The sequence below is a fragment of the Eleutherodactylus coqui genome, chromosome 4 (genome assembly GCF_035609145.1).
Source record: "Eleutherodactylus coqui strain aEleCoq1 chromosome 4, aEleCoq1.hap1, whole genome shotgun sequence".
Lineage (NCBI taxonomy): Eukaryota > Metazoa > Chordata > Amphibia > Anura > Eleutherodactylidae > Eleutherodactylus > Eleutherodactylus coqui.
The window spans coordinates 294,199,924-294,226,572 of NC_089840.1; the positions used below are offsets into that span (position 1 = coordinate 294,199,924).

The following is a 26,649-nucleotide window of genomic DNA, read 5'->3' on the forward strand; positions in this document are numbered from 1 at the left end:
GAGATTCCCTATACATAGGTCACTGCCATCTCCCACAGAAGCCCCCATCACCTCTCTAAGGGTCCCCCATAGATCATTCTCCTGGTTCCTTCAGGATTCCCATGAAACCCTTCTCCCTCCTTCAGGATCTCTCATAGATCACTGTCTTCTCTCACAAGATTCTGATAGATTTTTCCTATCTATCCACTAAATCCCCAGATCACTTCCTACCTCATGATCCCTCATAGATCTCTAACCCCCTCACTCAAACTGACACTTTAGAAATGGTGCAATAGAATGTCACCCAGCTTTCTACGGACCCTGAATGGTGTATCAAATCGGTATTAAACTCTCAAGGCACTTCATAGGAGTCATAAGCTGTTGTCGCTGCAGTCTTTGAACGGTACTGACCTTTTATTAAATCTTCTTCTGATGTGCATAATGTCAGTCTTCACTGTTATGGGATTCCATTCAAAAGGAACCAGGGGGCTCAGGATGAACAGGGCAGTAGATCTCTTCCAGTTATAGCATTAGGAATTGTGGGAGGATATCATGATTAGATGACAAGAGGAAGCTATAACAATGCTTTGTATCTTGGGGGTGGGGGGTGGGGGTTATAGGGGGCTGTGATCTATGGGGGCTTCTGAGGGATTGGAGCTGAGATCTACTGGAGATCCTGGGGAAGGGGTGCTGGGATCTATGGGAGATCCTGGGAGAGGGGCGCTGTAACCTATGGGGGCTTCTGAGGGAATGGAGCTGGGATCTATGGGAGATCCTGGGGGAGGGGACCTGGGATCTATGGGAGATCCTGGGGGAGGGGACCTGGGATCTATGGGAGATCCTGGGGGAGGGGACCTGGGATCTATGGGAGATCCTGGGGGAGGGGACCTGGGATCTATGGGAGATCCTGGGGGAGGGGACCTGGGATCTATGGGAGATCCTGGGGGAGGGGACCTGGGATCTATGGGAGATCCTGGGGGAGGGGACCTGGGATCTATGGGAGATCCTGGGGGGAGGGGACCTGGGATCTATGGGAGATCCTGGGGGAGGGGACCTGGGATCTATGGGAGATCCTGGGGGAGGGGACCTGGGATCTATGGGAGATCCTGGGGGAGGGGACCTGGGATCTATGGGAGATCCTGGGGGAGGGGACCTGGGATCTATGGGAGATCCTGGGGGAGGGGACCTGGGATCTATGGGAGATCCTGGGGGAGGGGACCTGGGATCTATGGGAGATTCTGGGGGAGGGGACCTGGGATCTATGGGACTTCTTAGGGAAGGTAGCTGAGATCTGTGGGAGATCCTGGGGGAAGGGAGCTGGGATCTATGGGAGATCCTGGGAGAGGGGTTCAGAGACCTATCGGGACTTCTGAGGGAATGGAGCTGGGATCTATGGGAGATCCTGGGAGAGGGGTTCTGGGATCTATGGGGCTTCTGAGGGAAGGGAGCTGGGATCTATGGGAGATCATGGAGGAGGGGTGCTGGGATCTATGGGAGATCCTGGGAGAGGGGTTCTGGAATCTATGGGAACTTCTCAGGGAGCTAGGATCTATGAGAGATCTTGGTGGAGGGGTGCTGGGATCTATAGGAGATCCTGATGGAGGGGTGGTGGGATCTATGGGAGATCCTGGGTGAGGGGTTCTTGAATCTATGGGAGCTTCTGAGGGATCTGGGATCTATGAGAGATCCTGGGGGAGGGGCTCTGGGATTTATGGGGGTTCCTATTTCAGAAGCGTGGTTTTTTTTTTGTAGTGCCACACTACAATCATTCTTTTTCTCCTCCCGTTTGGGGGGTGGGATGTGACAACTGCCCTGTACGTATTTCTTGCTCCATGCGGCGGTTGTCAGTGTCTTTCTGCAGCCACATTGTTAGTCGCAGCGACACTGCTCCTCACCTTCTGCATTCCATCTCTCCTGCAGTGTGCGGTTGTGATTTGGCGCAGGGCGGCTTCTTTATCAAGAACGGGGAGTATCTGTGCACGTTGGACTACCAGCGCATGTACGGGACGCAGTGCAGCGGCTGCGGAGACTTCGTGGAGGGAGAAGTGGTGACAGCACTGGGAAAAACGTACCACCCTGCCTGCTTCGCCTGCACGGTTTGCAAGTAAGTCCTAGAAAGCCGCGTGATCAGTACGCTGAAATAACGTAACTAGTGTCTAATTTTATTCTAGAAGTGGGCGTGACTAGCAAGTCGCCATAATGTAATGCAGCGTATTTGTAAACTGTTGCTCGGTATATCACAGACATCGCCAATTTTTATACCTGACTGCGGATATGTGATATCTTCACATTTTTGGGGATTATCTCTCTGTTCTGATCCTGTTTTTCCTGTCCGGCAGGCGTCCGTTCCCGCCAGGAGATCGAGTGACGTTTAATGGGAGAGACTGCCTGTGTCAGGCGTGCGCTGCCCAACCGATGTCTCCCGGAGCGAAGGAGCTGTGCACACCCAGCAGTAAGTGTCTCCAGCAGTAAGTGTGCACTTCCTTGCTATATGCCATGGTTAAAGGGCGTCTCCACCTGACTCGGCTCTTCGGCTGCAGTCACACAGACAGGTTCGGGTGCAGTTTTTTGAGCCAGAAGTGGAATGAAAAGGAGTGAATATAAATGAACGATTTCCCCTCCTGCTGAGTCCATTTTTGGTCCTTCTCCGTTTCTCTGTTCCTACCCTTTGCTACCAGGTGCTCCTCCCCTTCTCTGCTGCTTTATGCTCCTCCCCTTTTCTGTTGTCTGCTGCTCCTCCGCTTCTCTGTTGTCTGCTCCTCCTCACCTTCTTTAAGGCTCCTTCCCTATTCTGCTGCCTAGTACTCCTCCTCTTTACTCCTCTCTGGTGTCTGATTCTTATCCTATTCTCTGCCGCCAGGTACTCCTCACCTTCTGTGGTCCTCCTTCTTTTCTCTGTTTTGTACTCCTCACTTTTGTTTTGTGTTCCTCACCTCTCTGCTGCCAATTGCTCTTTCCCCTCTCTGCTGCAACCCCCCTTCTCTGCTGTCTGGTGCTCTTCCTCTTCTTTGTTTCATGCCTCTCCCCTTCTTTGCTGCTCCTCCCCTTCTTTGTTTCATGCTCCTCCCCTTCTCTGCCATCTGGTGCTCTTCCTCTTCTTTGTTTCATGCTCCTCCCCTTCTCTGCTGTCTGGTGCTCTTCCTATTCTTTGTTTCATGTCCATCCCCTTCTCTGCTGCTCCTCCTCTTCTCTGCTGTCTGGTGCTCTTCCTCTTCTTTGTTTCATGCTCCTCCCCTTATCTGCTGTCTGGTGCTCTTACTCTTCTTTGTTTCATGCTCCTCCCCTTATCTGCTGTCTGGTGCTCTTCCTCTTCTTTGTTTCATGCCCCTCCCCTTCTCTGCTGCTCCTCCCCTTCTCTGTTGTCTGCTGCTCTTCCTCTTCTTTGTTTCATGCTCCTCCCCTTCTCTGCTGTCTGGTGCTCTTCCTCTTCTTTGTTTCATGCTCCTCCCCTTCTCTGCTGTCTGCTCCTCCTCACCTTCTTTAAGGCTCCTTCCCTATTCTGCTGCCTAGTACTCCTCCTCTTTACTCCTCTCTGGTGTCTGATTCTTATCCTATTCTCTGCCGCCAGGTACTCCTCACCTTCTGTGGTCCTCCTTCTTTTCTCTGTTTTGTACTCCTCACTTTTGTTTTGTGTTCCTCACCTCTCTGCTGCCAATTGCTCTTTCCCCTCTCTGCTGCAACCCCCCTTCTCTGCTGTCTGGTGCTCTTCCTCTTCTTTGTTTCATGCCTCTCCCCTTCTTTGCTGCTCCTCCCCTTCTTTGTTTCATGCTCCTCCCCTTCTCTGCCATCTGGTGCTCTTCCTCTTCTTTGTTTCATGCTCCTCCCCTTCTCTGCTGTCTGGTGCTCTTCCTCTTCTTTGTTTCATGTCCATCCCCTTCTCTGCTGCTCCTCCTCTTCTCTGCTGTCTGGTGCTCTTCCTCTTCTTTGTTTCATGCTCCTCCCCTTATCTGCTGTCTGGTGCTCTTCCTCTTCTTTGTTTCATGCTCCTCCCCTTCTCTGCTGTCTGGTGCTCTTCCTCTTCTTTGTTTCATGCTCCTCCCCTTATCTGCTGTCTGGTGCTCTTCCTCTTCTTTGTTTCATGTCCCTCCCCTTCTCTGCTGCTCCTCCCCTTCTCTGTTGTCTGCTGCTCTTCCTCTTCTTTGTTTCATGCTCCTCCCCTTCTCTGCTGTCTGGTGCTCTTCCTCTTCTTTGTTTCATGCTCCTCCCCTTCTCTGCTGTCTGGTGCTCTTCCTCTTCTTTGTTTCATGCTCCTCCCCTTCTCTGCTGTCTGGTGCTCGTCCTCTTCTTTGTTTCATGCTCCTCCCCTTCTCTGCTGTCTGGTGCTCTTCCTCTTCTTTGTTTCATGCTCCTCCCCTTCTCTGCTGTCTGGTGCTCTTCCTCTTCTTTGTTTCATGCTCCTCCCCTTCTCTGCTGTCTGGTGCTCTTCCTCTTCTTTGTTTCATGCTCCTCCCCTTCTCTGCTGTCTGGTGCTCTTCCTCTTCTTTGTTTCATGCTCCTCCCCTTCTCTGCTGTCTGGTGCTCTTCCTCTTCTTTGTTTCATGCTCCTCCCCTTCTCTGCTGTCTGGTGCACTTCCTCTTCTTTGTTTCATGCTCCTCCCCTTCTCTGCTGTCTGGTGCTCTTCCTCTTCTTTGTTTCATGCTCCTCCTCTTCTCTGCTGTCTGCAGCTCTTCCTCTTCTTTGTTTCATGCTCCTCCCCTTCTCTGCTGTCTGGTGCTCTTCCTCTTCTTTGTTTCATGCTCCTCCCCTTCTCTGCTGTCTGGTGCACTTCCTCTTCTTTGTTTCATGCTCCTCCCCTTCTCTGCTGTCTGGTGCTCTTCCTCTTCTTTGTTTCATGCTCCTCCTCTTCTCTGCTGTCTGCAGCTCTTCCTCTTCTTTGTTTCATGCTCCTTCGATTCTCTGCTGTCTGGTGCTCTTCCTCTTCTTTGTTTCATGCTCCTCCCCTTATCTGCTGCTCCTCCCCTTCTCTGCCGTCTGGTGCTCTTCCTCTTCTTTGTTTCATGCTCCTCCCCTTCTCTGCTGTCTGGTGCTTTTCCTCTTCTTTGTTTCATGCTCCTCCCCTTCTCTGCTGTCTGGTGCTCTTCCTCTTCTTTGTTTCATGCTCCTCCCCATCTCTGCTGTCTGGTGCTCTTCCTCTTCTTTGTTTCATGCTCCTCCCCTTCTCTGCTGTCTGGTGCTCTTCCTCTTCTTTGTTTCATGCTCCTCCCCATCTCTGCTGTCTGGTGCTCTTCCTCTTCTTTGTTTCATGCTCCTCCCCTTCTCTGCTGTCTGGTGCACTTCCTCTTCTTTGTTTCATGCTCCTCCCCTTCTCTGCTGTCTGGTGCACTTCCTCTTCTTTGTTTCATGCTCCTCCCCTTCTCTGCTGTCTGGTGCACTTCCTCTTCTTTGTTTCATGCTCCTCCTCTTCTCTGCTGTCTGCAGCTCTTCCTCTTCTTTGTTTCATGCTCCTTCGATTCTCTGCTGTCTGGTGCTCTTCCTCTTCTTTGTTTCATGCTCCTCTCCTTCTCTGCTGCTCCTCCCCTTCTCTGCTGTCTGGTGCTCTTCCTCTTCTTTGTTTCATGCTCCTCCCCTTCTCTGCTGTCTGGTGCTCTTCCTCTTCTTTGTTTCATGCTCCTTCGATTCTCTGCTGTCTGGTGCTCTTCCTCTTCTTTGTTTCATGCTGCTCCCCTTATCTGCTGCTCCTCCCCTTCTCTGCCGTCTGCGGCTCTTCCTCTTCTTTGTTTCATGCCCCTCTCCTTCTCTGCTGCTCCTCCCCTTCTCTGCTGTCTGGTGCTCTTCCTCTTCTTTGTTTCATGCTCCTCCCCTTCTCTGCTGTCTGGTGCTCTTCCTCTTCTTTGTTTCATGCTCCTACCCTTCTCTGCTGTCTGGTGCTCTTTCTCTTCTTTGTTTCATGCTCCTCACCTTCTCTGCTGCTCCTCCCCTTCTCTGCTGTCTAGTGCTCTTCCTCTTCTTTGTTTCATGCTCCTCCCTTTCTCTGCTGTCTGGTGCTCTTCCTCTTCTTTGTTTCATGCCTCTCCCCTTCTCTGCTGTCTGGTGCTCTTCCTCTTCTTTGTTTCATGCCCCTCCCCTTCTCTGCTGTCTGGTGCTCTTTCTCTTCTTTGTTTCATGTCCCTCCCTTTCTCTGCTGTCTGGTGCTCTTCCTCTTCTTTGTTTTATCCTCCTCCCCTTCTCTGCTGTCTGGTGCTCTTCCTCTTCTTTGTTTCATGCTCCTCCCCTTCTCTGCTGTCTGGTGCTCTTCCTCTTCTTTGTTTCATGCTCTTCCTCTTATCTGCTCTCTGGTGCTCTTCCTCTTCTTTGTTTCATGCCCCTCCCCTTCTCTGTTGCTTCTCCCCTTCTCTGCTGTCTGCAGCTCTTCCTCTTCTTTGTTTCATGCTCCTCACCTTCTCTGCTGTCTGGTGCTCTTTCTCTTCTTTGTTTCATGCTCCTCCCCTTCTCTGCTGCTCCTCCCCTTCTCTGCTGTCTGGTGCTCTTCCTCTTCTTTGTTTCATGCCCCTCCCCTTCTCTGTTGCTTCTGCCCTTCTCTGCTGTCTGCAGCTCCTCCTCTTCTTTGTTTCATGCCCCTCCCCTTCTCTGCTGTCTGGTGCTCTTCCTCTTCTTTGTTTCATGCTCCTCCCCATCTCTGCTGTCTGGTGCTCTTCCTCTTCTTTGTTTCATGCTCCTCCCCTTCTCTGCTGTCTGGTGCTCTTCCTCTTCTTTGTTTCATGCTCCTCCCCTTCTCTGCTGTCTGGTGCTCTTCCTCTTCTTTGTTTCATGCTCCTCCCCTTCTCTGCTGTCTGGTGCACTTCCTCTTCTTTGTTTCATGCTCCTCCCCTTCTCTGCTGTCTGGTGCACTTCCTCTTCTTTGTTTCATGCTCCTCCCCTTCTCTGCTGTCTGGTGCTCTTCCTCTTCTTTGTTTCATGCTCCTCCCCATCTCTGCTGTCTGGTGCTCTTCCTCTTCTTTGTTTCATGCTCCTCCCCTTCTCTGCTGTCTGGTGCTCTTCCTCTTCTTTGTTTCATGCTCCTCCCCTTCTCTGCTGTCTGGTGCTCTTCCTCTTCTTTGTTTCATGCTCCTCCCCTTCTCTGCTGTCTGGTGCACTTCCTCTTCTTTGTTTCATGCTCCTCCCCTTCTCTGCTGTCTGGTGCACTTCCTCTTCTTTGTTTCATGCTCCTCCTCTTCTCTGCTGTCTGCAGCTCTTCCTCTTCTTTGTTTCATGCTCCTTCGATTCTCTGCTGTCTGGTGCTCTTCCTCTTCTTTGTTTCATGCTCCTCTCCTTCTCTGCTGCTCCTCCCCTTCTCTGCTGTCTGGTGCTCTTCCTCTTCTTTGTTTCATGCTCCTCCCCTTCTCTGCTGTCTGGTGCTCTTCCTCTTCTTTGTTTCATGCTCCTTCGATTCTCTGCTGTCTGGTGCTCTTCCTCTTCTTTGTTTCATGCTCCTCCCCTTATCTGCTGCTCCTCCCCTTCTCTGCCGTCTGCGGCTCTTCCTCTTCTTTGTTTCATGCCCCTCTCCTTCTCTGCTGCTCCTCCCCTTCTCTGCTGTCTGGTGCTCTTCCTCTTCTTTGTTTCATGCTCCTCCCCTTATCTGCTGTCTGGTGCTCTTCCTCTTCTTTGTTTCATGCTCCTACCCTTCTCTGCTGTCTGGTGCTCTTTCTCTTCTTTGTTTCATGCTCCTCACCTTCTCTGCTGTCTGGTGCTCTTTCTCTTCTTTGTTTCATGCTCCTCCCCTTCTCTGCTGCTCCTCCCCTTCTCTGCTGTCTAGTACTCTTCCTCTTCTTTGTTTCATGCTCCTCCCCTTCTCTGCTGTCTGGTGCTCTTCCTCTTCTTTGTTTCATGCTCCTCCCCTTCTCTGCTGCTCCTCCCCTTCTCTGCTGTCTGGTGCTCTTCCTCTTCTTTGTTTCATGCTCCTACCCTTCTCTGCTGTCTGGTGCTCTTCCTCTTCTTTGTTTCATGCTCCTCCCCTTCTCTGCTGTCTGGTGCTCTTCCTCTTCTTTGTTTCATGCTCCTCCCCTTCTCTGCTGTCTGGTGCTCTTTCTCTTCTTTGTTTCATGCTCCTCCTCTTCTCTGCTGTCTGCAGCTCTTCCTCTTCTTTGTTTCATGCTCCTCACCTTCTCTGCTGTCTGGTGCTCTTTCTCTTCTTTGTTTCATGCTCCTCCCCTTCTCTGCTGCTCCTCCCCTTCTCTGCTGTCTAGTGCTCTTCCTCTTCTTTGTTTCATGCTCCTCCCCTTCTCTGCTGTCTGGTGCTCTTCCTCTTCTTTGTTTCATGCTCCTCCCCTTCTCTGCTGCTCCTCCCCTTCTCTGCTGTCTGGTGCTCTTCCTCTTCTTTGTTTCATGCTCCTCCCTTTCTCTGCTGTCTGGTGCTCTTCCTCTTCTTTGTTTCATGCCTCTCCCCTTCTCTGCTGTCTGGTGCTCTTCCTCTTCTTTGTTTCATGCCCCTCCCCTTCTCTGCTGTCTGGTGCTCTTTCTCTTCTTTGTTTCATGTCCCTCCCTTTCTCTGCTGTCTGGTGCTCTTCCTCTTCTTTGTTTTATCCTCCTCCCCTTCTCTGCTGTCTGGTGCTCTTCCTCTTCTTTGTTTCATGCTCCTCCCCTTCTCTGCTGTCTGGTGCTCTTCCTCTTCTTTGTTTCATGCTCTTCCTCTTATCTGCTCTCTGGTGCTCTTCCTCTTCTTTGTTTCATGCCCCTCCCCTTCTCTGTTGCTTCTCCCCTTCTCTGCTGTCTGCAGCTCTTCCTCTTCTTTGTTTCATGCTCCTCACCTTCTCTGCTGTCTGGTGCTCTTTCTCTTCTTTGTTTCATGCTCCTCCCCTTCTCTGCTGCTCCTCCCCTTCTCTGCTGTCTGGTGCTCTTCCTCTTCTTTGTTTCATGCTCCTCCCCTTCTCTGCTGTCTGGTGCTCTTCCTCTTCTTTGTTTCATGCTCCTCCCCTTCTCTGCTGTCTGGTGCTCTTCCTCTTCTTTGTTTCATGCTCCTCCCCTTCTCTGCTGCTCCTCCCCTTCTCTGCTGTCTGGTGCTCTTCCTCTTCTTTGTTTCATGCTCCTCACCCTTTTTGCTGTCTGGTGCTCTTCCTCTTGTTTGTTTCATGCCTCTCCCCTTCTCTGCTGTCTGGTGCTCTTCCTCTTCTTTGTTTCATGCCCCTCCCCTTCTCTGCTGTCTGGTGCTCTTCCTCTTGTTTGTTTCATGCTTCTCACCTTTTCTGCTGTCTGGTGCTCTTCTCTTCTGTGTTTCATGCTCCTCCCCTTCTCTGCTGCTCCTCCCCATCTTTGCTGCCAGGTGCTCTTCTCTTTTCCTCTGCATGTTTCTCTTCTATACTGCTCCTCCCCTTCTGTGTTCTTCTTGATCCTCTCTGCTGTTCTCCTACTCTGAGGATTGATGCTCCTCCCCTTCTTTATTTGCTGCTCCTCCCATTCTCAGCTGCTCCCTGCCCTTCCAGTTCTGCGCTTTCCTTTCTCTCTTCTCTGCTGCTCCTCCCCTTCTGTGTTCTTCTTGATCTTCTCTGCTGTCTGGTGCTCTTCCTCTTCTTTGTTTCATGCTCCTCCCCTTCTCTGCTGCTCCTCCCCATCTCTGCTGCCAGGTGCTCTTCTCTTTTTCTCTGCATGTTTCTCTTCTCTGCTGCTCCTCCCCTTCTGTGTTCTTCTTGATCCTCTCTGCTGTTCTCCTACTCTGAGGATTGATGCTCCTTCCCTTCTTTATTTGCTGCTCCTCTCGTTCTCAGCTGCGCCCTTCCTGTTCTGCGCTTTCCTTTCTCTCTTCTCTGCTGTTTCTCGCTCACATATTTTCACGGCGGTGTTAAATGCCCATTGGATTCTATTGAGTCGTGCGCATTAAAGAATTACGCGCTTCATGCGCACCAATATAGGCTATAGGGATTGAACATACGCAGCGAATACGCACGTACATAGGCGGAGCACATACGTGCGTGTGAGTGAGCCCGTTCTCTGCATGAATCTCATCCTCTTCTCTCCTGCTCCTCCCCTTTCTGATTAGTGCCCCTCCCATTCTCTGTTTGTGTTCCCTCCCCCTCCGTTCCTCTGGTCTTCCTCCCCATTCTGGTTGGTGTCTCTCCTGTTCTCTATTTGGGTTCCCGCCCCCTCCGTTCTCTGGTGCTCCTCCCCTTTCTCATTAGTGTCCCTCCTGTTCTCTGTTTGGGTTCCCGTCCCCTCCGTTTTCTGGTGCCGCTCCCCTTTCTTATTAGTGTCCCTCCTGTTCTCTGTGTTCCCGCCCCCTCCGTTCTCTGGTGCTCCTCCCCTTTCTCATTAGTGTCCCTCCTGTTCTCTGTTTGGGTTCCCGCCCCCTCCGTTCTCTCGTGCTCCTCCCCTTTCTCATTAGTGTCCCTCCTGTTTTCTGTTTGGGTTCCCGCCCCCTCCGTTCTCTCGTGCTCCTCCCCTTTCTCATTAGTGTCCCTCCTGTTCTCTGTTTGGGTTCCCGCCCCCTCCGTTCTCTCGTGCTCCTCCCCTTTCTCATTAGTGTCCCTCCTGTTCTCTGTTTGGGTTCCCGCCCCCTCTCCGTTCTCTGGTGCTTCTCCACTTTCTTATTAGTGTCCCTCCTGTTCTCTGTTTGGGTTCCCGCCCCCTCCGTTCTCTGGTGCTCCTCCCCTTTCTCATTAGTGTCCCTCCTGTTCTCTGTTTGGGTTCCCGACTCCTCCGTTCTCTGGTGCTCCTCCCCTTTCTCATTAGTGTCCTTCCTGTTCTCTATTTGGGTTCCCGCCCCCTCCGTTCTCTGGTGCTCCTCCCCTTTCTGATTGGTGCCCCTCCCCTTTTCTACAGACTCTACAGGACAATCCAGCACCGCTGATTCCTGTCTGACAGTCTAGTTGCTTCACTGTATCCATATGATGTTGCTAGGCGCCTGGTGCCTAGCAACCAGTCTACAATCAACATCATCGTGTCCAGATTAATAGAAAGATCTGACATAAAGATGCCATTGGGAGATTCATTCTCCACCTTCGGCGCGGTCCGAGCGCTGGTTACATCCTCATTACTGTCCCCCAGAGCAGCCCCCCGGGGACTCTTTACTGACGCCATTGACGTGTCACATGTCTGACTGTCGAAGCTGAACAGCTGTCATCTTATGTCTATGGGCGGTCTTAGTAATGGTGGCGGCGTGCGGCGTCCGTGTTTATCGCGTTTTTTTCACCACTGAGCACGTTACAGCTTAAAAAATGGTGGCGATTTCGGCGCTCACTAGAACCGCGCATCTCTGTGCCGCATTGTTAAAACACTGCTACACCTCACCGCAAGGGTTAACTGTTACTGTAAGTGCTGCTAGGGTGCACATACTTATGGCGTCGCGGCTCTCGTGGTGTTTGCGTCCTCCGTGGAGCTGTCCCCTCATTTTAGGCAAAGTCCATGAATTCTCCTGGATCGCTTGCGATGAACATATGAGGCGCGGCTCCGCCATCTGTTGTCGGACAGCGTCCTCGCACAGGAGCTGGCCGCCATCTAACGACTTCTGCGCTCCGTCGCTCCAGCCTCTCGTCAGCTGCTAACTCGCCATCAAACTAAGACTGATTACCGTGTCGCTGCCGTCCCCCAAATATCAACCCATCTTTAAAGGGGAAGCGCACCCTCTATACAAACCGCAATCTAAACGTGTGCAACTGGGACTCCTGCTGGTCTTGTCCTAATCCTGAGCTACATCAGGTCTTATGCTCCAGTCACATCCAGAGCTGCAGTCAGAAATCTGTAACCTCATGCATTTTACTCATTCACAATCCGTTTTGTGACATAATTAGTCCAGTCACATCCGGAGCTGTGGCCATAGTTCTGTTACATCAGTTGTTGAACGCCATTCCCATCCAGAGCTCTTGTTCTCCAGACACACCCAGATCTGCAGAAAGAATTCTGTTACATCTGTCTTCTACTCCAGTCAAATCCAGAGCTGCAATCACAATTCAGTTACAGTATGTTTTATGCTCCAGTTACATACAGAACTGCAGTTTTGTTGCACAATTATACTCCAGTCACATCTAGAGCTGTAATCACAATTCTGGTACAGTATGTTTTATACTCCAGTCACATCTAGAGCTGTAATCGCAAATCTATAACCTCAGGTATTTTACTTAATTCACATCCAGAGCTGCAGTCACAATCCTGTTACATCAGATCTTGTACTCCAGTCACATCCAGAGCTGCATTGAGAAGTTCATGTCTTTTACTCCATTCACAACCAAAGCGGCAGTCAGTTGTGTGACATTGACAGCTCTGTTACATCAGGTCTTGTACTCTATTCCCAACCAGAGCTGCAGTCACATATCTGTAATATCAGCTCTTCTATCCCGATCTGCAGACAGAGTTCTGTTTCATCGTGTTTTCTACTCTAGTCAAACCCAGAGCTGCACTCACAACTCAGCTGCCTGGTAAACCCGGAGATTGGGGGTTATTTTCTTCCTCCCCTCCCGCTATATCACTGACCAGCGGCTGTAATGCCGCCCCGCAGCCCTCTCATTAAATGGGCGCCCCCAGCGCAGCTCTGGTATTAATGCGTGCAGTCAGACGATGACGGACACAAACCGCGGCCGAATGTCTCGTGTCAAACGCAATGTGACAGTCAGACGCGGACACAGAGGGAACATGTCACAGCAGATCTGGTCACCGCGGCCGACCGCTGCGCTGGGAAGTCGCCGCTCCAGTCAGCATGAGGGGGAGGGGATTAAACCCTGAGACCATCAGCGTGCAAATAATCATCCATTGTATCGTATCTGCGCAGGGACATTAAACGACCGCAAAAACACGTAACGAGCGTCCGTGTGCGCCCCCTGCCCCGTGCTGTGCGGTCGCGTAATAATTGGGGCCCCTGGCACATATTTTGCATCGAAGTCCAGCAGCTTGATTTTACAATACGGCCAATACATAGTACGATATCGGGAATCGGGGCGGGAAAAGTGGCCGAGGACACCCCCCCCCCCCATATGTGCCCGCCATATTAATTCCACAGCAGCCGCTTCACATGTGCTGGGAGCAGAGGGGTTAATGGGCCAGATGCTTTGGGGAGGGGGGATGCTTCTGTAAAGCTGAGTGACAACCAATATGGCCACCAAAAAAACTGTAATGGGTCGTCACCCAACTTTCCCCAACTCCAGAATGGCCGGTCCTAAGCAGTGATGTCACTCGCATCTTTTGCCAAACTTTTCCAAATGTCCGAAGCTGTTGGAATGAATTCTTCTGGCACTCACTGCGCCCGTCCTGCACCTGATCTGGCAGTCACTGCGCCCACAATCACACAGTTTTGGCTCTGCTGACCCAAGAGTGCAGCGCTGCCATCTTGTGGACATATCTGGTATTGTTGCAGCTACTCCTGCTGGAGGCCCTGTCTGTGACCTCTTTCACTGCTTTCCTCAAATACTCTGTGCTGCAGACGCTGCTCCTTCTAGTGGCTTCACATCCTGCCATAGCGGATACAAGCTTGAGTAATGTTGAATATTGCTTTCCAGCGTCGCAGCGTATAAACCTTCCCGTGCGACTGATTTAGGAAGTTGAACCCGCAATCGCAAATCTTTGGTGTGTTTGAGCGGAAAATTGTAAAAGTGCATTGGGTCGACTAGTTGTTACCAGAGTGAAGGCACTTCAGTCTGCTTGTGTTTACTTTCCCTAAATTCATCCTGCAGCCGCCACTAGGGGGAGCTCCTTGTATATAGATTTATACAGTCACCACTGGGGAGAGCTCCTTGTATATAGATTTATACAGTCACCACTAGGGGGAGCTCCTTGTATATAGAGTTATACAGCCACCACTAGGGGGAGCTCCTTGTATATAGATTTATACAGCCACCACTGGGGAGAGCTCCTTGTATATAGATTTATACATCCACCACTGGGGGGAGCTCCTTGTATATAGATTTATACAGCCACCACTAGGGGGAGCTCCTTGTATATAGATTTATAGAGCCACCACTGGGGGGAGCTCCTTGTATATAGATTTATACAGCCACCACTGGGGAGAGCTCCTTGTATATAGATTTATACAGCCACCACTGGGGAGAGCTCCTTGTATATAGATTTATACATCCACCACTGGGGGGAGCTCCTTGTATATAGATTTATACAGCCACCACTAGGGGGAGCTCCTTGTATATAGATTTATAGAGCCACCACTGGGGGGAGCTCCTTGTATATAGATTTATAGAGCCACCACTGGGGGGAGCTCCTTGTATATAGATTTATAGAGCCACCACTGGGGGGAGCTCCTTGTATATAGAGTTATACAGCCACCACTAGGGGGAGCTCCTTGTATATAGATTTATACAGCCAACACTGGGGGGAGCTCCTTGAATATAGACCTATACAGCCACCACTAGCGGGAGCTCCTTGTATATAGATTTATACAGCCACCACTAGGGGGAGCTCCTTGTATATAGACCTATACATCCACCACTGGGGGGAGCTCCTTGTATATAGATTTATAGAGCCACCACTAGGGGGAGCTCCTTGTATATAGATTTATACAGGCACCACTAGGGGGAGCTCCTTGTATATAGATTTATACAGCCACCACTGGGGAGAGCTCCTTGTATATAGATTTATACAGCCACCACTAGGGGGAGCTCCTTGTATATAGATTTATACAGCCACCACTAGGGGGAGCTCCTTGTATATAGATTTATACAGCCACCACTAGGGGGAGCTCCTTGTGTATAGATTTATACAGCCACCACTAGGGGGAGCTCTTTGTATATAGACTTATATAGCCAACACTAGGGGGAGATCCTTGTATATAGATTTATACAGCCACCACTAGGGTCACCCTGAATATATTATTGGGGTATATAGATGTGTATAGAGTTTCTGTGCATCCATATATCTCCATCACTAGGGCAAGCTTCATGTATACAGATATATATATACACAGCGACCATTCGAGGGAGCTCATTGTACTGATATATAACCACAGATATAGTGTGTGTGTATATATAATAATATCCAGTCATCTCCAGAGCTCCCTCTAGTGGTGGCTGTAGGTGGACGGAATGTTATCATGATTCTACATCTGTGCAGAGGGTTTGGAGCTCTGTGTGTTTCAGGTTCTTGCAGATTTTGTCAGATGTCCTAATTTTCTCTCCTCTTTGCGTTGCAGGCTGCTCGGGCTGCGGCAGAGACATCAAGAACGGACAAGCGTTACTGGCGCTGGACAAGCAGTGGCACCTGGGGTGCTTCAAATGTAAATCCTGCGGGAAAGTGCTGACCGGAGAATATATCAGCAAGTAAGGAGATTATATGATCATGTGACCTGGATGACTCCACCCATCACCCGCTTGTTTATAAGCTCCGCCAAACCCTTTTTATTACAGTAGCATCATCTACTACTGCTAAACACCAGCCTGTATATCCTGTCTGAGAGGTAGTCTTAGCCCCACCCCCTGGTGATGACATCACTGATCACAGCCCCGCCCCCTAGGGATGACCTTACTGATATCACTTTTGTCTTGCTCCCTGCAGGGACGGGTCTCCGTACTGTGAGAAGGACTACCAGGTGCTCTTTGGGGTGAAGTGTGAGGCGTGCCACCAGTTCATCACCGGGAAGGTTCTGGAGGTAACGCAGCTTCTTTTAGCTTTCCTTAACCCCTTAATGACGCAGCCCTTTTTTTTTTACCATTTTCATGTTTTCCTCCCCCCTTTATTTCTCCATCGCTGTACAAGGGCTTGATGTTTGCAGGATGAGTTGTAGTTTTCATTGGTGCCACATAATGTACAGAAAGAATGATGAGAGCTCACTGCGCGATCCCCCTTTATATATAATCCGACGCTGCAGGACGCCATGCGAGAGTGAGTGAAAACGCAGAATTATGAAACCAATGATTTTCAATGGTTTCCTTCACATTTCTGATGTTTTCACAAAAAAAAAAAAACAGCATGCCTTATATTTCTGCACTGTGCATTTTTCCATCTCCCATGTTTCCCTATGGAGCCTCCTTTTTATCGCATCGCAAAGCACAATCTTGCAATTTTCATGCGATGCAATACGCTTTTAACATTAGAAAGTCCTATTGACTTTTGCGCTAAAAAAAATGGCAAAAACACGCGAGAAAATCCCAAGGGGCAGCGATGCTTCTGCAAGAAAAGACATCGCTGATGTTTAAAAATCACTGGAAAAAAAACACGATTTTGCTGCAACTTTCTCACGGCAAAATCCCATTTGCTGGTGTGAAGGAGCCCTTAGGGCGGTTTTACACGGGTGATAAAATTGCGCAATGCGAGAGTAAAAACGCAGAATTATGCAATCAATGATTTTCCATGGTTTTCTTCACATTTGAGATGATTTCACTCATGCGATGTTGCGAGAAAAAAAAATCACGGCACGCTCTGTCTTTCTGTGTTTTTTTTTACATCTCCCACGTTTCCCTATGGAGCCTCCACTTTACCGGATTGAAAAGCACCCACTTGGGATTTCCGTGCGATGCAATTTTAACATTAGAAACTCCTATTGACTCCTAAAATCGCAGGCGGCAGGAATGGTTTTGTGAGAAAAAGCGCTGAAGCTCAAAAATCGCAAAAAAAAAGTTGCGATTTTCCCGCGGCAGTACCGCAATTGCTGTATGAAACTAGCCTTAGGCCCGCTTCACACGGACAAGAAAATCCTGCGAGATTTGTGCGTTGCAAGATGCACCAATATGGAGCCCATTCTTTTGAATGTGGTCGTCTCCTGCACTGCGATGCTACGTGGGAAACAAATCGTGGCATGATCTATCTGCCTGCGCGCTCTCACATCGCAGCACCCATTGCTTTCAATGGGGCCGGCAGCAGCATCGCACCATGTGCTAGGTGACCGCGATGCAGGATCTCCCATTGACAACAGCCGCGCCGCAGGATCCCTGCTCCCCGAAGTGATGGAGGCTGTTGTGACGTAAAAACGGCTCGCATCCACGGGGAATTCACATGGTGGGGAGCGCGATATGGGGCCGTCATTCACAGCCCCATATGTCGCTCTCCAGTGTAAATATAGCCCTATTCTATGGGTCAATGATGACAGAACCACATTTATGGAGGTTTTATTACTTTTGCGCAACATAAAAACCTTTTGTTTAAAAGAAATATTTATTATTTTGTGTGGCGCCCCATGCTGGGGTTTTAGACCCTCTTTTTAGGGTTTCACAGGTTTCAGTTGTCCGCTGACAAAGCTGTATGGGGGCTTGCTTGTTCCAGGATGACTTGTAGTTTTATTGGTACCATTTCGAGGCGGACGATATTTGACTTTTTGCTGACTTTTTATTTCTGTTTTGGGGAAGTGAGATAAACAGGACACGGCTGTTTACTGAGCTGATAATCTACCAGTACCAGATGTTACAGATGTGATGATACTAATTACGTGTATTTTTTTCAGTGTTTTTTTTTTTTTAGTATTAAAAGTATTCTGTAAGGGGGGAAAAAACATATTTTTTTCTGTAAAAACATTTAGATGCCGCAGGCAGCAATGGCCGGAGCATTTGCAACGTTAAATGGCATATAGGACTGATTTAGCTGAGCAAGTGTTCTTCCTTTCACTCTTCTTCTGGGGAAAACCCCACATGTGACAATCAGAGAGCAAATATGGTCTCTGATTGATAAGGAAGGATAGCATAAAGTAAAGTTACCCCACCTCTGGGATGTGCGTTGCAAGATGCACCAATATGGACCCCATTCTTTTGAACGTGGTCGTACACAAGTGACGTTTTCCTGCACCACCATGCTACGTAGATAGCAGACTCACAGATCTTCTTTACTACCTGCTCAGACCCCTTTGCACAGCTTCCCAACCCCACTTCAAACTGCTGTAGCTTTGGTTCTTGACACCAAAAGTATGCCAGTAGCTTGTATACAACTGGAGCTACAGCTGTTTAAGGTTAATGAGCGCAGTTCATCCAAAACTGTAATGTACTTTTCTGGCAGAACGCGCTCTGTGGGGGGTAAACTGTAGGGGTTAATGTTCTGAGAATGTCCCGCAGCTTCCCACAGACCCTGAACTTCACATCACTTCTGCTGCGCTATTCATGATCCCAGCTTAGAGAGTAATTGCACTTTTAAGAAACTTTTGACATGTTAGAGTATCATGGCAAAAGCTTTGATCAGTGGGGACCCCAATGCTGAGACCCCCACCAATCGCTGGAATGAAGGGGCTCACCCAAGAGCTGTGCCCCTTCAGCTGTCATCATTGCCTGTCAGTTCCTCTCGGCAGCTGAGGATGAACGCATAGACTTCTATAGACCCATTTGCATTCATCAACTGCCAAGAGGAGCCGATGACAATTGAAGGGCCCAGAGCTCCTACCCCCTTCAGTCCAGCAATCTGTGGGTTCTTAGCATGAATAGTAAGCCCAATAGTAAATCGGTGGGGTCTGCCATCCTGGATGCCCTCTAACCAGCTGGTCTAGTGTGCTGGAGCACTGAGCTGATTTCTGCAGGCAGCTGATTGCTCCGTTTCCACTGCAGTGGTCAGGCTTGGTATTACATGTACAGCTCCCATTCAATTCAATAATTCAATGGGAACATTGCCTGCAATACCAAGTCTGGCCACTGCAGCGGGAACAGAGCAGTCTGCCTCCTGCAGAAATCATATCAGTGTATGAGTGCAGTGGCCCAGCAAAGAGTGGATTGGTGGGCATCCCGGGCAGCAGACCCCCGTTGATCTACTCTTGATGGACTGTTCTACGGATTGGCCACCAGTAGTTTACAACTGGACAACCCCATTACGATATTTTGCTGTGTGATGCTATTCTCTTCTGTTATCTGCTGCTAACCCATAATAAGCCTCTTCTTCTCTGTGTATCTCACGTTCATTGCTCCATGTTTTTGTAGACCGTGATGTGGGTGACATCACCCCTCCCCCGCTCTCCATTGTCCTCATCTACTGGCCCCGCTCCTGATATTTGTAGGACAGTCTGGCCTTCCGACCCGCGCCGGAGATTTACTGAATGTTATTTGGTTGCTGTGGGGATTTCTGGGCTCCTCCGCACTTCTGGCGGCTGAATATCAAATGTCATAAGTTGAAGTTGCGCAATTTAATTGAAGCTTCAGATATTTGTAGGGGGGGGGGATATTGTGCAACGTTCACATCACGCGGCTGAGAGCATCACTGCGGCGTGCGGCGGATCCTCCGGCAGTCCCTTCACATGTTATGTTATTGGCTTCTCAATTATTTCATTTCTACGACTTCCTGTCCGCCCGCTGCGCACTTTTCCTGCTTCTGAGTGTTACTGACCCCCAAAACCGGTTTGAGAGTCCGTTGTTATAATGTGTCCGGTCTGGTGATCTCCCGGCGTATTAATACGAAGACGCTGCAGTCTGACGCTCCGTTCACAACTGCTTTCAGGTTTCCGTTTTTATCCGATCCGTCTACAATCCCGTAAATGCAAAAACAGAAAAAACACGCCAAACTTTAACGGAAACCAAGGTTTTTAGTTTTTTACGGATCAGTCAAACTCCAGGCCCGCGGGACGAATCCGGCCCCCGCCTCACTTTATGTGGCCCATAACAAGGTCTGGACCCAGAAGGAACGGCTCTCCACCTTCCCCGAAACCAGTGCTTGGCAGAGGGGAACGGGCGGCACCAGCACAGGGAGCGGGGGCCATCTTGGATTCTGAGCTCCGGCACACCTCCACAACAACTCGCAGATGGTGACATAGCTCTGCCAGCCTTACCCGGGCACCCTCCAAGGTAGGAAGCTAAGGAGGAGGAAGGGGAGAACCCCCCCCCCATAGAGCAGTGAGCCCCAGAGCCGTGTACGGAGGGGTTACATGTAGCGCTCATTCACACGGGCGGATGCAGTTTCAGTCGATGGATATGCAGCGTTTTCACGGACCGATAACTGTGTGCGTTTTCACATGCGCAAAAAAAGTAAGCGGATCCCATGGATGTCTCCTGCGCTGATGCATAAATACGCCGTATCATACGCGCTCGCTACGTGTTACGCCGTCCCATTGACCTTAATGGGCGATTCTGGTCTGAAACACAAACCATAATAGGACATTTTCAGATTTTTTTTCATGCAGGTAAAATACGCGCTTGTCTTACCGCCGTCACCGCGTGGGACAAATATCGTGATATGTCAATGTTTTAATAGTTCAGACTGTTCCGTACGCGACGATGCCAAATATGGGATGTTTTTATTTGTTTACAATTTTTTCTGGGGGAAAAAACGTTTTGTTTTTTTAAAGTTTCTGATTTTTAAAAGTTTTTTTTATTTATTTATTTTTTACTTTTTTTTACACTTTTATTTAAGGGGCTTGAACTTGCGATTATTTGATCGCTTGTTATGTATATTGTAGTACTTCAGTATTGCAGATTAGAGTGATTTTTGATATTGCCATGGGCAGCACTTGATGGGCATCTACGCATGGCAAGGGTGCAGGAAGGATTCCCTCCCTCCTGCTGACTGTTAATACGTCTGGTCAGCTTTGACGTGGCATCTGAAGAGTTAACTGCTGCAATCAGGGCTAAATTAATGTGGCTGTCGGAAACAATTTATAGCTGCCGGATATGGAGCGGACTCCGCTGCGGAGCCCATTCCATACACCCTTCACAACCGCCGGACATAACTTTATATTAGGCGGTCGTGAAGTGGTTAATAGTCAGGCGGGGGCGCTGGACGACTCCTATCTGGCGTTATAAGAAGTTGCACAGGATTTATGGAACTTTTAATGCACTTTCAGTAATTGACCACCAGATGGCAGCATGGACTTATCATAGACACCTGTATGTACAGCTCGCATCTGACAACTTTGGGGGAGCCCCTGATATTTCTGGGAGCAGCAGGAATGCCCCCCAATGTCTTATGTCAGGATACACGAGGCAAAACGCAACCTCTCCGAGCGACTTTACTTACGGGGGATCTCACTGCGGATTTGAATGTCCAGGTCTTAATTGTCAGATGCAGGTTACTGTGTGAACGCAGCCTACAGGTATGAAGGTATGCTCGCAGGGGAATCCCCAGGGGCAAAATATGCACCAAATGGAGCTTTCCACGGATTTGGTGCAGAAATGCTGCTGATTGTTCCCCATCAAGGAATGAAATCCACTGTGAGGGTATGCTACCATGTAGCGGACCTGTGGGGTGAGTTCCCGCATGGCGGGCTTATAGGGCGAGTTCCCGCGTGGCGGGCTTATAGGGCGAGTTCCCGCGTGGCGGGCTTATAGGGCGAGTTCCCGCGTGGCGGGCTTATAGGGCGAGTTCCCGCGTGGCGGGCTTATAGGGCGCGGTCCCGCGTGGCGCACTTCTTGGATAGAGATTTGCTGTGGATCTGCAGCAGTTTTCGTCCTTCGGTTCCCCAGTGGATCTGCATGAAACGGTTTTGGCACAGATTTGCTGCAGAAGATCCCCTGCGTCAGAAATCCGTCACGTGGGAACATAGAATGACAAAGCCCACCGCAGATCTGTGTACGCTGCGTCCACGCTGTGGATTGTGAGAACCTGCAGCATTTCTGCCATGTGCGCACGCTCCAACGCTTCCTCCAGGGGGAGCTCTCTTGGCTTTTTTTTTTTTTGCAAAATGCCAGAAAAATCGTGTGCAATGTTTTGAATGCACCTGGGATTTTCCTTTTGTCGGCGGTGCTTTAGGTCACGCGTGCGTTTTTTTTTGTTGAGAAAATGCTTGAAAGAAAACGCTGCCGAAGGCCGCCTGCACACGGGTGGATTTGCATTGCGGAATGCGGAGTGGGCATCCGCCTTCGGATTCTGCAGCAAACACCACCCATAGCATTCTATGGCAAATCGCGATTTCCTCTACATGAGCGTAAATCGATTGCGATTTTCCGCTCGCAGAGGAGAAATTGCAGCATGCTGCAATCCTGTGTGGATTCCGCACAGTCAATGGAGGTCGTCGGACCCGCGGCCTTTCCGCAATCTGCTGACCTGCGGCTGATATCACACGCAGCGGGTTTTTTGCCATAAAAGTTCAGGACAAAAACTGTATTTAGCAAAAATGGCGCAGTTTTTACAAAAAGTTAATGTGACGTCAGCCTTGAGATAAGCGTTGTTGTGTGTCTGGCCGTCGCTGATCCGCAGTGCACGGTGGCGTCTCCGGGACTCGCTGATCCGCGGTGCGCGGTGGCGTCTCCGGGACTCGCTGATCCGCGGTGCGCGGTGGCGTCTCCGGGACTCGCTGATCCGCGGTGCGCGGTGGCGTCTCCGGGACTCGCTGATCCGCGGTGCACAGTGGCGTCTCCGGGAGGCGCTGATCGCCCGACTCTCTGCAGACGGAGGACACTTTATATATTTACAAAACTTCAGAACAAAACGAGTTGTGGGTTTTGCAGCGCGGTTCTTACTGCGGACGGACGCTTCCTTCATCGTGAGCCTCATCCTCAGATCCGCAGCTGCTCGCAGATCTCGCTTCTATATGTGCACTTATCTCCCCCATCTCCATAGCAACGGCGCTGCGGGCTCCTTCCTCGGGCCCCCTGCAGGACACGGACCAGAAATAGTTGAGAAGCGGCCATTTCCTGCCTCTTCTCTACGGGAGATTTCCCACGGGCCGATCGCAGTGTTTACTTCTGGATGTTACATTGTATCCTGGACCAGCGAATTGTTCTGACCTGCCCTGTACAAGGATGACCGGTGCGGGGGAGGGGCGGTGGAGATAACTATATGCAGTATACTGTTACCAATCTGTTACCTGGGCTCCCAGTAATCCGTTATCTGAGCTCAGGACTTCCGGTTATCCGGCACAAATAATCCTACAGCATATGTGTCAGGATACTGAGGCTGGCAGTGCTGACCCCATGATAAAGGGCTGGCAGTGCTGACCCCATGATAAAGGGCTGGCAGTGCTGACCCCATGATAAAGGGCTGGCAGTGCTGACCCCCGTGATAAAGGGCTGGCAGTGCTGGCTCCCGTGATAAAGGGCTGGCAGTGCTGGCCCCCCGTAATAAAGGGCTGGCAGTGCTGACCCCCCGTGATAAAGGGCTGGCAGTGCTGACCCCCCGTGATAAAGGGCTGGCAGTGCTGACCCCCCGTGATAAACAGCTGGCAGTGCTGACCCCCCGTGATAAAGGGTTGGCAGTGCTGACCCCCCGTGATAAAGGGCTGGCAGTGCTGACCCCCCGTGATAAACAGCTGGCAGTGCTGACCCCCCGTGATAAAGGGTTGGCAGTGCTGACCCCCCGTGATAAAGGGCTGGCAGTGCTGACCCCCCGTGATAAAGGGCTGGCAGTGCTGGCCCCCCGTGATAAAGGGCTGGCAGTGCTGGCCCCCCGTGATAAAGGGCTGGCAGTGCTGGCCCCCCGTGATAAAGGGCTGGCAGTGCTGGCCCCCCGTGATAAAGGGCTGGCAGTGCTGGCCCCCCGTGATAAAGGGCTGGCAGTGCTGGCCCCCCGTGATAAAGGGCTGGCAGTGCTGGCCCCCCGTGATAAAGGGCTGGCAGTGCTGACCCCGTGATAAAGGGCTGGCAGTGCTGGCCCCCGTGATAAAGGGCTGGCGGTGCTGGCCCCGTGATAAAGGGCTTGCAGTACTCACCCTCGCAAGGACACTGGCAGCAGTAACCTTTAGCTGGAGGGCTGGCAGTGGTGACCCTCCAATGAAGGTTGGCGGCAGCTGTCATCTTTCCTGCTGGTATGAACTAGGTGGCAGCAGACAGAAAGGTTTTGAGGATAGAAAGATGGTGGCTGAGAACGTCTGGTGATCCAGCGCTGGGGGGCCATCGTTCTGCTGGATCATTGGCTTTTTACTTAGTATGTAATCAGTGAGCTGGCGCTCTTGTCTATGTGCTCTAATGCTACAGTCTCACATAGCGGTTGCAGCCACGTTGCGTTTGGGTTGTGGCGCCTGTGTACCCCTAGTCTGCGCAGCGTGCTAATGAATGCTGCCTGTTTATTGTTAATTGCTGCACAGGCAAACCGCAAAATCATTAACGACCTGCAGCTAGCGAGCAGCTAATTCATTAGACACTGGCATCACTACCGATGCGACTCGGCCACGCGGTGACTTACGTGGGACCGGACCTTACATTCAGTAATGAAAAGGTTAAAACGTCTTTTCCTGTTTCCATGCAGTAAAGCTCCGCCCTCATGAGCCGACGTTCTGCATCTTTCTATTATAGTTTGTTTTTCAATTCTTCACAATTCTCATGAATTCTGCTTGCTGTCAGTGAATAGAAATGCTCTTGTTTAACTCTTGAGGTTGAAAACCTGTCCCCACCTAATACATCCCACAGCTGAGGACTTGTTACAGTTGTATCTAGTCTGAGCAAGAGAAAAACCTCCGGATCTCCTGTTAGATAAACTCCTGGACTGATACATTGTAACAAACTATCAGGACAGGAAGAGATTTGTGCTGCTGATGTGCTTAGCTCCCAGAGGATTGTCCACACTGATACATTGTAACAACCCGTCATCTGTAAGAAGCATTAGGCCTGAACACATTTTCAGCCTCTGGGTATAAACAAGAATGTTTCCATTCACTGACAGTAAGCAGAGAGCATGAAAATGGTGAGATTACAACTTGTAAGAAGACAACGAGGCATTAAGTAACATAGAAGTCTGTATGGGAACTTGTGGGATGGTGGTGTGATGGCGAGGTGGCAGCCTGTGATGTCGGGGGTTGATTCTTGGCGGATAGTATACCTGCCTGTGTCGTACCTGTCATGTGACCTATCAGAATAATGGCAAAAGTCTATGCAGTCTGTTTCATGACTACTGCGCTTTGGGCACCGGCAGCAGATGTAGTCGCGGCTGAGGTTGCAGTCTGGGCCTTGTTATACAACGGCTCACTTGGTGACTGCAGCTGTGACCTCAGTCTGATCGTTAAGGGTTACATCACAGCGCCCTGATTGGCGGACTGGAACGGCAGTAATTATTTGGGGCGTCTTCTGCTTTTATTTTAGTTTTGCCCATTAAACTACAGAACAATTATGTGATCGGACTGTAATAATTACTGTACAGACTGTAGCAGGCACTGAACAAGCAGGGAATGCCAGGAGAGTGCAGCTCTGGAGCACAGAACGCAATGGACATGCTGTAATACTATTAAAGAGAACCGATTACCGGCTATGAGCACCTTAAGCTAAGTTATAATGCTCCGAGGGCAGGAGTCCAGGGAGGTATTCTTATACTTACCCGCCTCCCGATGCCCGCGCTGTCAGCCCGTAAAGTCATTGCGCAGACCGTGCTTCGGATTCTGAGCTCCAGGCTGTGCGCATGCACTCCTATTGATCTCTATGTGAGTGTGCGCACAGAGCCTGCTGCACGGTCCACGTGGTGACTTTTGGGGCTGACAGCGCGGGCATCGGGAGGCGGGTAAGTATAAAAATACCTCGCCTTGTCCCTGCCCTATTGGCACCATAACTTTGATTACTCATAGCCCGTTCCCTTTAAAGCTTATGCCTGCAGCCAACATCAGCTCACTGTTTACATATATATATATATACACACACACAGCCACCACTGGAAAGGGGCTCATTATATACAGAGATATACAGCCACCACTAGGGAAAAATCCGTGCATACTGATACTTACAGCCACCACTAGGTGGAGCTCACTGCATATAGATATATAAAGCCATCACTAGGGGGAGCTAACTGTATACTGGTATATAGAGCCATCACTGGGGCAGCTAACTGTATACTGGTATATGAAGCCATCACTAGGGGAGCTAACTGTTTACAGGTATATGCAGCAACCACTAGAAGGAGCTCATTATATACATAGATATACAACCACCACTAGGGGGAGCGTAATGTACACAAATGTATACAGCCACCATTAGAGGGAGCTAATTATATACAGCCACAACTAGGAGGAGCTAACAGTATACTGGTATATACAGCCTTCACTAGGAAGAGCTCACCACATATACAACCACCCCAGGGGAAAGTTTACATACAGATATGTACTGTTATCACTAAGAAGACCTCACTACCGTTATATATAGATATATACAGCCACCACTAGGAGGAGCTCAGGAGATGACTGGGTTATTACTGAGGTTAATGTATATACAGTATACAGTTATCTCCTAGGCTCCCCCTAGTGGTGGCTGCAGACAGAATTGTATCATGTAACTGCAGGAGATTAGCTGCTCTGTATCAGATAAACCACAATTCCAACCCATATATATATGAGTCAAGATGGAATTCTGGCGTGTCAGTCTTCACTGTCATTCTGGGATTTTGTTTATGAACCAAGAAGGTCAGGATGAACAGCGCTGCAGGTGGTGGGCGACCCAGACAGTGCAGAACTGCAGAGCAGGCGCTCGTGGGAGGCACCGTGACTATAATAAGAGGAGTCTAGAACAAAACGTGTGATGCTGCGTCTCTGGGGGGTCCTGGAGCATAGGGGGCGCTTATCTATGGGGGCAATGTATCATCCTCTTGGGTTCTTCTTCACATTGAACACGTAAAGGGGCGGCTCCATAGGAGTCCCGTGTTATACCACGGTCAGGTTACAATGTAGGAGGATGCAGGTGAGCTGGATAATGACTCGCTGGCGTGGGTGCGGCGCTCCTAGAGGACCAAACCCGTAATAAGCGCACCTTTACTGCAAGAGAATTTTTAGCACTTTGGCCGCGCACTCTGTGATTTACAAGGACACTTGACAGTGCAGAGATTAATCAGCAAGGAACATGCAAGGTGGAGGCCACAGTCATTCCCATGTAGCCGAGGCCGATGCCAGTCACCTCCGTGCCCGCTCCAGACATGAATCCATTCAAGGAAATGGTAAGAGGTGAAAGCTGCCATGCTGATTACTTGCCTAATGCTTATGTTCTCCTAAGAAGCATCCTGTATTATACTCCAGAGCTGAACTC

General features: G+C 50.1%; 1 protein-coding gene across 6 annotated transcripts in view; it reads left to right on the top strand.

Moving 5' to 3' along the window:
• The window catches only part of ABLIM1 (actin binding LIM protein 1), a 509,502-nt gene that overhangs the window by 412,580 nt on the left and 70,273 nt on the right, over window positions 1-26,649 (top strand). For all 6 annotated transcript variants that reach the window (XM_066601408.1, XM_066601406.1, XM_066601404.1 and 3 more), the window contains 4 exons: window positions 1,900-2,083; window positions 2,319-2,431; window positions 15,015-15,141; window positions 15,377-15,470. In XM_066601408.1, the coding sequence (XP_066457505.1) occupies window positions 1,900-2,083; window positions 2,319-2,431; window positions 15,015-15,141; window positions 15,377-15,470 (518 nt within the window). The remainder of the gene's footprint in view (window positions 1-1,899; window positions 2,084-2,318; window positions 2,432-15,014; window positions 15,142-15,376; window positions 15,471-26,649) is intronic.